The sequence below is a fragment of the Delphinus delphis genome, chromosome X (genome assembly GCF_949987515.2).
Source record: "Delphinus delphis chromosome X, mDelDel1.2, whole genome shotgun sequence".
Taxonomy (NCBI): domain Eukaryota; kingdom Metazoa; phylum Chordata; class Mammalia; order Artiodactyla; family Delphinidae; genus Delphinus; species Delphinus delphis.
In genome coordinates this window covers 89,322,159-89,337,035 of record NC_082704.1, presented here as the reverse complement: position 1 = coordinate 89,337,035, position 14,877 = coordinate 89,322,159, and the positions used below count along the sequence as shown (strand labels likewise).

The following is a 14,877-nucleotide window of genomic DNA, read 5'->3' as shown; positions in this document are numbered from 1 at the left end:
CGTGAGCCATGGCCGCTGGGCCTGCGCGTCCGGAGCCTGTGCTCGGCAACGGGAGAGGCCACAACAGTGAGAGACCCACGTACCACAAAAAAAAAAAAAAAAAAAAAAAAAGATTAAATGGGGACTTCCCTGGCAGTCCAGTGGTTAAGACTCTGCACTTCCACGGCAGGGGGTGCAGTTCGATCCCTGGTTGGGGAACTAAGATCCCACATGCCATGCGGTGCCGCAAAAAAAAAAAAAAAAAATGAGCTTTATATGTTCATAGATCTTTAAAACATAAATATAGGATAGTTAAAAGACACCATCATACTTACTATAGACTTGTAAAAGAGATTATTTTAGAATTTTACATATTCCAGAAAAGTGACTTAGAATCAACTCCTAAAACTGAATTTCATCTCATTTTCCCCATTTTAACTGAATAGATATGGTATTAGGTAGTGAAAGAGGCAAAAATGTAAAAGAGAAGAAAAATTCTGTTGCATCTTCAAAGCACATGACTGTATTCAGGAAAAGAGTTAATCTGAGTGCAGAGATTTATGGAACTGTTCATAAAGAAGGCCATTGATTTTCATTTTTCCCTTAATAAATCTAGTTCATTGGCAAGAGCCCTGGAACTCATTGTGTTTATTCTGTACTCATCAGTCATTACTTCCTTAACATTTTTTGGTTCTTTTTTATAGGAAGAGGAAAATCTGTGAGCTGTACGCCAAAGTACTAGGATCCCAAGAAGCTTTACAAGTAAGAAATCCCCAGCTTTAATCCCTAGCAGGTTCTGCTCTGTTTGCTCTAAGTGGTAAAGCAAAGCGGATTCTGGTTTCCTGACAGTGTTATGAAGAGAAGGAATATGCTTACTGGAGGTTTAACTTCAGCAATCACAAAACACCATTAAAAGCTGCTGTCAGTGCATGCAATTTCTGATGCAGCAGTTTCCTGGGCTGTTTAAATGTTCACTGGATAACTGGCAGCCAGTTGTAATGAGAGGCGGGAGCTACAGGTATTATCTCCAGGGTGATTGAGATCAGTTCCCAGAGCAGAGGCCCTGCCCTCTTTTCAATGTCAAATGACTGCTGCAAAATAAAATCCCAGCTGTATCGTCATTTGTTGGTGAAGACACAGTAGTGTATACTTGATAAGATAGACTGAATCTGGACTCTCTGCCCAGGTCAAAGTCATACTAATTTGTTTTTCTATCTGAAGACTCTATTCACACTTCATTTAGAAATTTCAGTGCTTTCAATCCACCACTGAAAGCAATTATGAGAAGGAAATTCTTTTTAAAGGCCCTACCAGATAGCTGGGGGCTCTTTCAGGGGATTATCTCTGAACTGTTCAAAGAATAAACTTGCAGAATGTGTTAGAGAAATCAGAGAAGGTTCTCTCATGTCCCTTGGGAAACATTTTTCATCTTTAATTGTTCCCTTTTTAGCAGGATTCCCATCATTCACGTTTCCAGCTGAAGAAGGGGTTCTGAAAAAAGCCTTTTTCTTAGACACTGTGCTTTTCTTCTACCTTCTCCCTCCCACCCTTTTTTTCCGGCAGTAATGCCTTGGTAGATGGGGAAGTAAAGTCTGCTATTTAGAGAATGCGGAGATTGGAGCAGACCTTTCCAGAACCTGATTGTTGATGGGGTTCTAAAGACTTCAGAATCTGCATGGAGATGCCCTGTCTTCCAGATATTGGAATACTTCACGTCTCTCCTGGGCAAGAGGTTGAGAAAGTCAAAGTATACACGTTTTGTCAGTTGGTACCTCACAAAAGGCCATTACTTGGTACTGTCGTGTTTCCCCTTAAGTTAGAAAAACGGTGCTGTTTTTTTTTTGGTACAGACTATAATTTTATTTCTCACAGAACACTTAAAATCTTCATCCTCATGGATTTTAATCATCTGTAGCTATCCAACATCTTTGAATACTTTCCTTATATTTTATTAACTTCCCACATTTAAAGTCCCTCTTTCTGGAGGTAGAGAAGATTCATCTCTCAAGATTCCTAAGCAGTGCAGATTCTAACAAGGAGACATACACATGCCTTGAATCTGTAAATGAGAGACAGGAAGAGGTGGCCGTGAGAAGGCGACTAAATATTCTAGTACACGTGGTCGCAGAGCCCAGGAGCAGTGCTGCTTTTTTTTTCATGTAAACTTTCTGTTAAAGCAAAGTACATAAGAGCCTTTATTGTTGACTGGTGGCCTTTCAGCTTTGTCTTCCCTTTGAAATTTTCTCCCCATTTAACTGCAGCCGGTGCACTATGAAGAGAAGAACTGGTGTGAGGAGCAGTACTCCGGGGGCTGCTACACGGCCTACTTCCCCCCGGGTATCATGACTCAGTACGGAAGGTACTACCCAGACGCTATACCGGTTGATACAAGGCGTGAGCCAAACTTAGAAATAGAGAAGCAGAGCTCAATGGGAATTTAAAAAAATAGCAATCAGCATTCTTATTTCTAATGTCCCAGATAGTTTGTATATTTCTGGATGTCCATAGGAAAAGAAGTATGTCCGTACATAGGACAGTAGCTGACAGCACATAAAATAATCATAGAGCACTGGTGAGGATTTCAGATGTTGGCGCTACGTGTGAGAATTCTGCAAGCTGCAGTGTCCTCCAAGGGGCCTTCTCGAGCTCAACTGAACATTTAGTCTCGCACAGGTACTCTAGGCTCCTGGACAGCAGTCTACATAGAAGGACATGGGCTAAACATGTCTTGCCGGCAGAGCAGCATCAGACATTCCTCTTCACGGGGAAGCATCCTCGCTCACGGGGAGTTGACACGCGTGCAAGATGGGAGAGTTCACCTTAGCTTAGAAGCCCCATGCGTCACAGGAGCCATGGTCTCTTATAACAGCCTCATAGGCAGTGTCCAGGGTCCCCGCAAGGGACATGCCCAGTTACAAGATGTACCACACTCAAGAAAGCCCAAAGTTATAGACTCGTCCCAGATCTTTACAATTCATGACAGTTTCCCATCCCAGATACAATTTACCAATGTGGGGATGCAAGAGAGCCATTTTTACCACAGGCAGTGCTGCCTGGCAACATATATGGCATTATACCTTCATCAGGTTTCTAGAGGAACAGAACTAGAAGGTTAACTCAAGGTCACGTGTGTCCACAGAGAAGGAAGAAGGGTTTGTTAACCCTTACCTTACATGAACTTTTTGTTTGTTTTTTCTTGATTGAATTATTAAATAAGCAATGATTTTAGTTCAATTTTAGGTTTATGCCAGAATCAATCATTTTAGACTTGTGCAGTATTTCAGTGAAAGTCATCAATATCTGATGAAAGATTAAATGATTCATGGGAAAATCTACTTAGGTCTTGGGTGCTTTTTACGATTCCTTTTCCAAAGGACAGTTAGTATTGGCTATTTGTGTCAGATCTCAAGCTGAGAATGAATAGCCTTTGTTAGGGATAACTGTATTGATGAACTGGAGTGCTTCTGGAGTCTAGAAGATGGGATGAGGATCATGAATAGCTGAAGCTAAGGATTTCTGAGTTGGAAAAAGGCGTGACAGTGGGTTGAGGTGAAGGCCTTTGGGGCGGAGGTAACGGTTTAGGAGGTTTCATGAAAGTGGCTGCAGACGTGGCAGGAGTCAAAGCTGACAAGGTAGGAGGTGACAGTTGCTCATTCAGCCCAACCTTTCCGTGGGTCTCTTCACTAGGACCTCTTCATAAGAGAAGGCCCATTTTGCTACTCTCAGGCAGTCTCTAGATAGATCCATAGAAACTAACTGTACAGAAGTTTTTTTTTTTAATTGAAGTATAGTTGATTTACAGTGTTGTGTTAATTTCTGCTGTATAGCAAAGTGACTCAGTTATGCACTTATATGCATTCTTTTTTATATTCTTTTCCATTATGATTTATCCCAGGACATTGAATATACTGTTGTTCCCTGTGCTATACAGTAGGACCTTGTTGTCCATCCATTCTATATGTAATAGTTTGTATCTACTAACCCCAAACTCCCAGAGGTTGTTCTTTTTTTTTTCTTTTTCTTTTTTTTTTGTGGTGCGCGGGCCTCTCACTTCTGTGGCCTCTCCCGTTGCAGAGCACAGGCTCCGGACGCGCAGGCTCAGCGGCCATGGCCCACGGGCCCAGCCGCTCCGCGGCATGTGGGATCTTCCCGGACCGGGGCACGAACCCGTGTCCCCTGCATTGGCAGGCGGACTCTCAACCACTGCGCCACCAGGGAAGCCCACTAGAGGTTGTTTTTTAAGGAGATAGACATATAATCCTTCGGGTCTTTCCTTTGCTAGAAATCAGTTTCTCTCCCTGTCTTCCCACTCACCACCATGGTTCCTCCCGGCACCCTGGGAGTATCTGCATGGCTGGGGTCTGCAGTCAGATGTGATCTCATGAAGAACTCACCCCTTACTGTAGGTAGCAGAACGGGCTGCAAACAGGAAACATGCAGCACATAGATCTGAGTGTGATCTTAATGCACATTCTTATATTTCTAATTCTGGCTGGCTAGAAAAAGGTCATCATCACCTTTAGTGATTGACGAACTGACGGCCTGATTGTCTCTGGCTTGAAAGTTCAGATCCTTCGGTGCAGGCCCAGGAAACAAGGAGGAACCTTTTACCTTTGGCTGAGTTGCATGAGAGTTTTGGAAACAATCTGAGAGTTTCCTTGTCTTCTGCGGGGTAGATGAGGGCAGTGATTGGCTCATTGATCCTCAGCACCTTCCCAGGTAACTCTGTGTGACCTCTCTGTTCCCTTGAAGGGTGATCCGCCAGCCCGTGGGCAGGATTTACTTTGCTGGCACGGAGACGGCCACACAGTGGAGCGGTTACATGGAAGGAGCAGTAGAGGCCGGAGAACGGGCAGCTAGAGAGGTAAGACAGGAAACCTAGTCACCCTCCCTCCCGAGTCCAGCAACATAGTTGGCATCTGGTCTTTCCAGATCTTACCACTGATGGTCTATATGTCCACTTCTCTGCCCCTCACTCCACGCACGAGGCTCATCTGTGGCCACCAGGGCCTTGAATCTGTCGAAGCTACAGAACCTCATTTCATAATACCATGGCCACTTTCTTTCAGGTCTTGAACGCTTTGGGGAAGGTGGCAAAGAAAGACATATGGGTCCAAGAACCTGAATCAGAGGTAAGTTTGGCAGCTCCGTCTGCATAGACCAGGAATTGCACGTAAAAATCTCTCATCTTCTAGCCTCTGATGTCATTGTAGATGCCACTCTCCAGGGCAGATCCATGCACTGATTTTACAGATATGTTTTGCCCCTCCTTGTCCATGTAAGAGTTTTCTGCTAAAGATCTATGTTCATTCATCCAGGATGTTCCAGCTGTAGAAATCACCCACACCTTCTGGGAGAGGAACCTGCCTTCCGTGACAGGCCTGCTGAAGATCGTCGGATTTTCCACATCGATAACTGCCCTGTGGTTTGCGGCGTGCAAATTCAGGCTGCTGACCCGATGCTGAAGTTTCAGCTTCATGCTTTCTGCTTACTCTTTCCCAGCATCGTCAAAAGCAAAATGTTGACAAATTGAAAGGCTGTGTCATCGGATCATTTTTAAGCGCACTGATTTAACCCCTCAGTTTAATCTCAGTGTATCACCTCCTTAATTTCCGTAAGATCAAACTCCATCTTGTGATTTGTCTATAGACCAGCTCATATTGATTGGTAGAAGATAACCTTGTGATCAATTTCTTAATTTCAAGAAGTTAAAGTTGACATGCTCATAAGAAACAATTTCTGTGTCCTGTTTTTCTCCCCTTTAACACAAAACGTCTGATGAACGCAGAAGTGAAGCATTTAACTTTCTCCCTGTAGAGGCCGAGTAGGTTAAGGCCCAGCCTGTGACTGTCCTTTGAAGTCCTTAACAAAGGGTGAAGTGTAGGCCCAGACCCCAGAGACTCACAGCTTCCTGAGGTGAGCAGCTCCCACTTTGGATGAGGGAAAGCAGTGGAGGTAGGATTCAGGCCCTCAGACCAGTGAGGGGACAACATCTTGTGGGCAGCTGCCTCAGGAATCTCCTGACCACTTCTAATTCCTATGAAGTTTCTAGACATCTAGGCTTCGTGCTGGTTTGTTTGTATTTGTCCTCTTCTTCTTCTTAAAGAGGACAGTGTTTACCAAGGTAGAATGCATAAATTGACTTGCTGTGACTTGTCTGTAGCTCCCCAGGTGAGCAGACTCAGATAGTGGCAAGAGTGTCCCCCAGGAGGCCTCCCTGACTCGCTCTGCATGAGACCGACTGCAATAGGCTTCTTCTCGTCCTCCTGGAAGGTGGCTAGACTTGGCTTGTTGTCCATAACATTCTCTGCCAATTCCAGGGAAACTGTAGTTTCCTTTTTTCAGGTAGGCCTTCTGCCCTAGTGGCATATTTTTTTTTCTACAGCCATAGTAAAATTAGGCAGATTTGTTAACTTAAACATGTCTTCAACATGGTTACCTTTGAGTAAATACCATCATGCCAATTTCTCTCAAATAAGTACTGAAATACATGACAAATTTCTGATTGTTATTTCTTTCTTTCTTTTTTGGGGGGGGGCCTGCTTTGAACACTAATTTTTTCCAAGTAAATGCTTTGGGCTCCGTGGGACACTCAGCTAAGAGCATCAAGGGGGCGCTGAGAGTGTTATTTCTCAAGACTATCAAATACTGAAAGGAAATGAGGGCTCTTACTATAACCCCACTTGCCTTAGTTATTAAGATTTATAAAAGACATGAAATTGAGTGATTTTATAAATGAAGACTAAGTTCTCTGTCTTAGGAGAAATGTGGGCTCAGAACAGTGCTCACCTCTTATCTCTCCCATTTTAAAAACTGTCAGGGGAGTTCCCTGGCAGTCCCGTGCTTAGGACTCGGTGCTTTCACTGCCGGGGGCCCTGGGTTCGATCCCTGGTCAGGGAACTAAGATCCCGCAAGCCCTGAGGTACAGCCAAAAAAAAAAAGACTGTCAGATTTTTAAAAACCCCTTCCAAAGGTTTCAGCCATAAAGTATCTTTTTTTTAATATAAATATCTGGGAAAAATCAACACAGATGTGATCAAATAAAGCCGTTGAGAAGATTCTGTGGACTCAGCTACCCAGGTGGTAGATACCCAGTAATACCTTATCCTGCATCATTGATGAATGAGGCCTTTCATTTTAAATGAAGTTTCTAGCTAGCTGAAGCTTATTCTTTATGTGCCAAAATTTTTAAATCAATTAAAATTTTGATGGACCTACTTCCACACATTTATTATATAAGCTAGATTAAATTCCTTTTTTAAAATTAATCAGGTAAATCATTCTGCATCTGGATTATTTTATACTTTTATCAGAGTATACCGTTTATAGTAGAATGATGACATTTTTAATAGTGATACCCTTGTCTTTGCCCCTGTACTAAATGTCACCCAGTTGTTTTATAGCTGGTGAGTCTGCTGCCTCTACCTTCTCCCATATTCAGTATTTCGTTTCATATCCTTTTTATCTCCATTATCTCCCCATAACGCAATCTAATCCGCTGTCTATTTTTTATCGAATGGGAATTAAACATTGCCAGAGGAGCCAACCCAAGTTTATTACATAATTAATCTTATTGTAAATCCAATATTACATCCTCAAAGCAAAGAGCAGGATTTTTCTGCCACTCTTTACCTTGCAATTGAAAAGTGTTTTAGCTAACTTGGGAGTTATGGTATTGTCTTGGATATGCTCCAATACATAAGGACTTGCTGCATTTTATACCAAACTGCTTTGAGAAATCACATCCCTGATCTATTTCAGTTGTTTCTGTTTGCTTACTGAATAACTCGGTTCTGACACACCTTTTGGGAAATGCTGACTTCAACTTAACTGGCAATGGTTTTAACAGTCATCAGCTTGTTAACATATCTAAGTCTCAAATGTTGAAGGACTCCAGAGTATGTGATTTACCCTCTCCTCAAACTTTTTAGCAAATCAATTAATTCATCCTAATTAGATCAGCCCCATTAAACTACAGATTATCAAAAATAAAGGCCAGCCCAGGTGTGCCTAGGCATGAAATTGGAGCTGAGGACTCCCAACATACATGAGGTGGTCCAGCACCAAGATGCCATAGGTCTTCTCTTCCACCCAGAGATACTCAAGTCAGTTTAAGCAGCTGATCGAACCTGGCCCTGTTAAGTCAGCCGCTTCACAGTTCTGAAGGCTGAGTCAGCCTCACTCCATAGTAAGGTTGAGAATGAGATTTGAAAAGCTAACCTTTTTGTCACAGCTGTTAAATAAGGACTTATATTAGCCTGAAGACAAAATATCGAACGATTGTGAACTGTGTTTAGTTTGTGAACTTGGCGCCTAATGTTCTGTCTGAAACGTGCCCCAGTGCTACACGTGGGAGTACACATGTGTGTATGTGTTGCCATTGAAGTACGATTTTGCCTGTGTGGTACTGTTTTGTTTGTTAATAAAGTACACTATCACTTCTGATTCAGACCTGGCTCCTCTATTTAGGTGATGGTTTGAAGGTTAAATGGCTTCATATAGCAGGAGGTCACAATAAGACGTTGTCCGTGGAGGATGGGCTTAAAAAGCCACCTGGTATTGACTCCAAATTCTCAAAGTTCAGTTTGACTTTTATTTTTTTCAAGGTTTCCTGGGAGCTGATTAAATGCTAGAATATTGTCTGCCTGACTGGGCCACAGAAAATGTGGAGTTTGATCAGAGCTTTCTCACCTAATTAGCTTATGATTCCTTGAACAAATGCTTTGGTTCTCTGCCTCAGTCTCCCTGTCTGGAAAAGGGTGGATTGCCTTTGATAGCTTCCAAGGATTCTTTTCACAGCAACATTATGTGATTTATGCATTTGTTGCCAGAATTCTATCTATCTTTGCCTATCAGTACGGCAGGGGCAAGTCACTCAGCCTTTCTGTATCTCGGTTCACTGCTTGTCTTAGGTTGGGTTTTCTAGAAACAGACTCTGACATGCAGAGTCAGGTTAGAAAGTTTATTGGGGATGGCTCTCAGGAAATACACATAAGGGGGTGAGGAAGGCGGGATTGGGCAGGAGTTGACCTACGAAGCATTTGCAGCCGGGGCCTCAGCAGATCCCAAAGGGGAGCTGGGGAGGCCCTTCAGGATCGTCCCCCATTGAGGCAAAGGGGTCTGGCCTCTGTATCCCCCTCTAGGAAGGGGTGTTACCTTGGGTGAGGAACTGCAGCTGTGAACTGAGCTCCACCTGGAATCCCTGCTGCTGGGGAATCCACAGAGGGGCACCCACGGTATCCGCTTTACATGCTCCAAAAATATAGCGAGTTGCCCTTTGTCAGGTAAAAGATATTGTGGACTTGAGCTTTGATTTTACAGGTAGAATGGAGATCTCTCTATGAACATATCCCTATTAGGTAAGAGAGTTGCATTTAGAAGATTGTATTTCTGCACTGTTTTTGTGTTATAGGAGATTGTATTCTTCACTATTTATGTGGAAGAAAAATCAAAATTGGAAGGTACTCTGGAAATGATTCAAACTCTGTCTCAATGAAGGAGCCCCATCTACAGGTTACTAATAGAAAGATTAAAGGTGGAGGTGTGGGGAATGTGCATTTATAAGCAGGAGTCCAAAATCCAATGTCTTCAGGAGTCAGGCAGCTAAAAATGAACAGCAGCAGGCATGAGACATTAGGGAGTAGTAGGGACTGTGGTTGACCTGGGAAGTACCTGCCCCTCAGAAGAACGTTTATATTCAAATTCCTTTAAAAGATTCCTAACCGAGCAAAACATATGAAGGCTTTACTCACAGGTCCAAATTGTTCTCAGGTCTCTAATACATAAATGCAAGGTTTGGTTTTTACATCATGTGAATGATAAATTCTTTTTGGATGCCTTTGATTTTCTGAAAAACAAGTACCAAGACCAGCAACCATTTTGTAAAACTACTGGGAATTGGTAAGAAAGACCCGGTTAAGTGCAAAAAGATAGGGACGAAAAAGTTAGAAAAAAGCCCTCTTAGACCAGAAATTCCCCTCAAGAAATAACCCTTCCAGCAGCCCATCCCAAGACAATTCTTATCTGTGTCAATGCCATGATGATAAGAGCAGTGCCAAAGTTTATTAGAAAAACTGCACCCTCACTATATAAGATAGAACTTGTAGCTCTTTTGTCAGCATTTAATCTCTGCTGACTATGATATCATTCTAGTAAGCAGCACATCAATATTGAATGGATTAACTTTTTAAAAGCACACTGTCCGCTTTACACCGAGATTGTGGTAAAAATGGAAGACATAGCCCTTAGCCAGGAGAAGCTGGCTGAGACATTGGAGGACCAGGATGGAAACAAAGGAAGGTGTTGGATAACAGAATTTCTTCTCCTGTATCAGAACTTAGGGCTCTGTTCCCTGATTCAGCAGTGAACAAGACAGATAGAGCGTACCTCGTGGAGAACATAGCCTACTGTAGACACCAACACATTCACTGTGGCTATGGCAGGAAAGCCTGAGATACTATGAATGCAAGGGGAGTTTCTAGAAGGATGTGAGATTTAAGGGGAGGTTTTGAGGATCTGTCCTCAAACCTCTATAAGCATCACTGTGGAGCAAGTCGGTAAGAACACTACATAGGGCAGAGAAAGGAAATAAAAAATAATGAGATGGTATCTTAGTCTGTTCGGGCTGCTATAACAAAAGTGTCATAAACTGGGTGGCTTTTAAACAGCAATAATTTATTTCTTACAGTTCTGGAGGCTGGGAAGTCCAAGATCAAGGCACTGGCAGATTCGACGTCTGATAAGGGCCTGCTTTCTGGTTCATAGACTTCTAGCTGTGTCCTCACATGGTGGAAGGGGCAAAGGATCTCTGCTGGGCCTCTTTGTAAGGGCACTAATCCCGTTCATGAAGGTTCCACCCTCATGACCTAATCACCTCCCAAAGGCCCCAGCTCCGAATACCAGCAACTTTGGGCTTAGAATTTCAACATGAATTTTGGGAGGATACAAACATTCAGACCGCAGCAGATGGCATGGCTAAATGTTAAGGAAAACCACAACAAGCATCAGTAAGTGCTGAATGTTAAATCCCTTTTGCTCCACTGACTATTGTTCACCCCTACAGTCATCTTTTCCCTTCTACCTGGCCCTTCTCCGCACTCCGAGATCTTTATCAACTAGGACTCACTGTCTCCCAAGCCCCCTGTGCTAAAGGGCTGCCTAAATTTGTTTTAAAAGAGTGCCATCTTCTGGCCAAACACTGCTGTTTCCTTCCAACGGAAAACCTAGTGTTCAAGACAATTTCATCCTTCTCTAACCTAAAGAGGCGTCACCTCCAGAATTTCCTCCAAACACATCTACCTGTGGTTCTCTTACTTTCCGGTTGTGACATGGATCAAAAATATTAATGTCTAGTATCTACAGCCTTTCCACTGCCCTAATCTCCCAGTAAGATTTTTTGTTAGAATTGCTTGGTTCTTCAGTCTCTGCTGTGTCCATCTCGGTAATGGGTAAGGAAGAACATTGGTGTGAGCTGAGAGAGGTGGAATGGCTTTTACCTTAAATCGGGTAGGGAACTAATCTGGGAAAAGCAAGAGAAGGGAAGTGGGGAGAAGAAGAGAACATTTCAGAAAATCAACTTGGGTCTCTGGAGTGCAGGTGGAGAGAAGGAGGGGTTTTCAAAAGCTGCCTTGACAGCCTAGCGAGACAGAATGTAAGGAGGGTTTGGGGGGAAGTTTGACTTGGAGTCGTTTGGTGCAATAAACTTCTGCAACTACTCTTTAAGCACTGGGAGTCAAAATTGTGATTACACATTATATTGTACTGGGATTAACTTGGAGGTCCCCCAAGCAGCCTATATTATTCTGGGCTATATGAATTCAAAAAATATATGGTTAATAGTGCCTGACATGTTGAACGATGCCTAAGAGTCCTGTAGGTTCCGTTTGTGGGATCTCAGTGGAGCTAAACATAAAGAACCTCAGCCACTCTACCCTGAAAAGACCGACATCTAAGCTGGTAAACCGTGCACCCCAGACTAAATAGATACCAAATAGGTCTAGCAGTGAATTCGATTTTATTAAGAAAATGAGTAAAGGAGTTCTGCTTGCCCTGTAAGTGTCTTCAGCCAGCTACCGTGGGTCAGTGTATCAACATCAGCCAGGGAACACAGGAGATGCAGATGGGGGCCCATCTGCTGGTGTTGAACTGTGCAGAGCAGGCCATAATGTGCACCCTGAAGTCAGGTTCATTGGGAAGTGGGCCAGAGGGAGTGAGAGCAGATCAGCTTCTCTCACAATCATCATGAATACCTTTGCTATGTCAGCCATTTAATTTTATGGGCTGCATTAGTTTCCCATTGCTCTTGTAGCAAATTACCACAAACTTAGTGGCTTAAAACAACACAAATGTACTATCTTACAGTTCTAGAGGTCAAAAGTTTGAAATGGGTCTTACAGGGCTGAAATCAAGGTGTCAACAAAGCTGGTTCCTTCTGGAGGTTCCAGAGGAGAATCCATTCCTTGCCTCTTCCACCTCCTAGAAGTTGCCAGCATTCCTTAGCTCATGGCCACATCACCCCAATCTCTTGCTACCATGAACGCATCACCTCCTCTTCACTTTGACCCTCCTACCTCCCTCTTATGGGACACTTATGATTACACTGGGTCCACTCGGATAACCCAGGATAATCTCCCTATTTTACTATCCTTAACTTACCACATCTGCAAAATCCCTTTTCCCACATAAGGTTCTGGGGTTAGGGTGTGAACATCTTTTCCAGGGCCATTATTCAGCTTACCACGTGGGCCCTGATGTTCTTGAAAGGGAATAGTTAAATGCCAGTATTGGCCTGTCCTCAAATTCCTGCTATTTCAGGCACCTGAATTTGGAGCATTAAGTAGAACTTTGAATGATTTAAAACCATATGGGCTGTCCTCTGCTCCCACCAATGCCCCATCCCCTGCCCCACCACACACCTGAATATATCCATTTCCCAGTTTTGCTTTTTAGATACAAAAAGATCGGAATCTGTGGTCCTGAGAAGTGTATTTTTCTTACATAAGCACAAAACTAGACTCCAATTTTGCACCTTTAATAAACTAGAGAACAGAAATTTCTGTTCTCCAATCCAAATAAATTTCTATTCTCTAATCCAAATTCTTTCCGATTCTGCACACAACTGAATACTGTGCTCTTATGAGAACCTTCTTCTCAGGTCTCCCTTTAGGTAACAGAGCTTCCTACCAGACACTTGTCAACCACTGACCACCCAAAAGACCACCAGGAAACATGTCGATCAAGCAAAGCTAAGTTTATGAGACTCACTGCTGTAAGGGCGAATATCACATGGACAGGGTCTCAGCAGTGTCTCAAAGTGGAGAAATTAGGGCAGGGTTTATAGGTTTATAGAGTTTATAGGTTTATAGGGTTTATAAGTTTCAGTTTGGGGTGGGTGATTTTTAAGGCCAGTCTTGAAAGGCAGAAAACTGGTTTGGATTGGCAGAGTCTATGACATAATAGCTTAGGATGGGTAGGCACACTGAAGCAGGGGTCTTGAAGTGGGACTTGATGAGCAAGCTGTTCATCTCAATAAATAGTCTATTTTTGTTGGTTCAAAGTTTTGTATACAAGGAGCAAGTACTTCCTGGGACAAGTAGCCAAGTTATTATTGTTATTTTTTTTTGCGGTACGTGGGCCTCTCACTGTTGTGGCCTCTCCCGTTGCGGAGCACAGGCTCCGGACGCGCAGGCTCAGCGGCCACGGCTCACAGGCCCAGCCGCTCCGCGGCATGTGGGATCTTCCCGGACCGGGGCACGAACCCGCGTCCCCTGCATCGGCAGGCGGACTCTCAACCACTGCGCCACCAGGGAAGCCCCCAAGTTATTTTTGATTCGTTCTCATATTGTTTAGCTCAGGGACAGGAAAGTATGTTGGTTGTAGTTCTTAGATTTGACACAGAACTGAGAATACTTATTATTCTTACATGTACATTTTGCTTTATTAGCCCTAAGAATTTTCTTTGGAAACAGATTCTTGGTTAAATCACCCTCCTTGGTAGGAGAGCATAAGTGTGAAGAGCTCAGGTTTCTGGAGCCAGCTAGGCCTGGGTTTGAATCTTGGTATTGAGTGTAGATTTTCTCACCTGTTAAGTGGAGCTCTTCACTTGTTCTGAGCATTGAATAGGATAAGGCAGGTGAAGCTGTTAGTAACAGTAAGTGATAGCCTCAAAAACAAAAATGAATGGGTGGGAGGGATAAGTTAGGAGTTTGGGATGAACCTATACACACCACTATATATAAAATAGATAACCAACAAGGACCTACTGTATAGCACAGGGAACCCTACTCAATATTCTGTAATAACCTATGTGGGAAAAGAATCTGAAAAAGAATGGATATATGTATATGTATAACTGAATCACTTAGCTGTACACATGAAGCTAACACAACATTGTAAATCAACTATTCTCCAATATAAAATAAAAATTAATTTAAAAAAATGAAGCTGCAGTAGCAGTTTGTGGTCTGTTATTACTACTACTTCTAAAAATACATCTTGAAGTACTTCTCTCCTCTACTATCATGTCTCCCGTTAGTCTTCTATCAAAATGCCCTGGTTTCTTTCTTTCTTTTTTGTTTTTTTAAACCACACCACTCAGTAGCCTGAGTGATCTCTTTAAAAGTGCAAATGTGATCCTCAGTCAGAGACGACATCCCTTCAATAGCTGTTGTTGCACTTGGATGTGACGGATCATGGTTCCCAAGGCCTCGCCTGGTCTATCCCCTGCTTGCTTCCCTATCCTCGCCTATCCCTCCTCTCTCCCTCAGAACCTTCTAGCCATCTAGTTCTGCTTATAAATCCTCAGACATATCCAGTCCTTTTCTGTCTCAGTTGCCTCTCTCTGGAAGGTTCTTTTCTCCATTCTTCACTTGGCTAAACCCTTCAGGTCACCGATGACAT

General features: G+C 43.1%; 1 protein-coding gene across 1 annotated transcript in view; it reads left to right on the top strand.

Moving 5' to 3' along the window:
• MAOA (monoamine oxidase A) overlaps window positions 1-8,418 on the top strand; it is a 75,860-nt gene extending 67,442 nt beyond the window's left edge. Inside the window, exons 11-15 of the mRNA XM_060001670.1 lie at window positions 684-741; window positions 2,241-2,338; window positions 4,732-4,843; window positions 5,049-5,111; window positions 5,298-8,418. Coding sequence (XP_059857653.1) covers window positions 684-741; window positions 2,241-2,338; window positions 4,732-4,843; window positions 5,049-5,111; window positions 5,298-5,444 — 478 coding nt within the window. The 3' untranslated portion in view covers window positions 5,445-8,418. The remainder of the gene's footprint in view (window positions 1-683; window positions 742-2,240; window positions 2,339-4,731; window positions 4,844-5,048; window positions 5,112-5,297) is intronic.
• The last annotated feature ends 6,459 nt before the right edge of the window (window positions 8,419-14,877 follow it).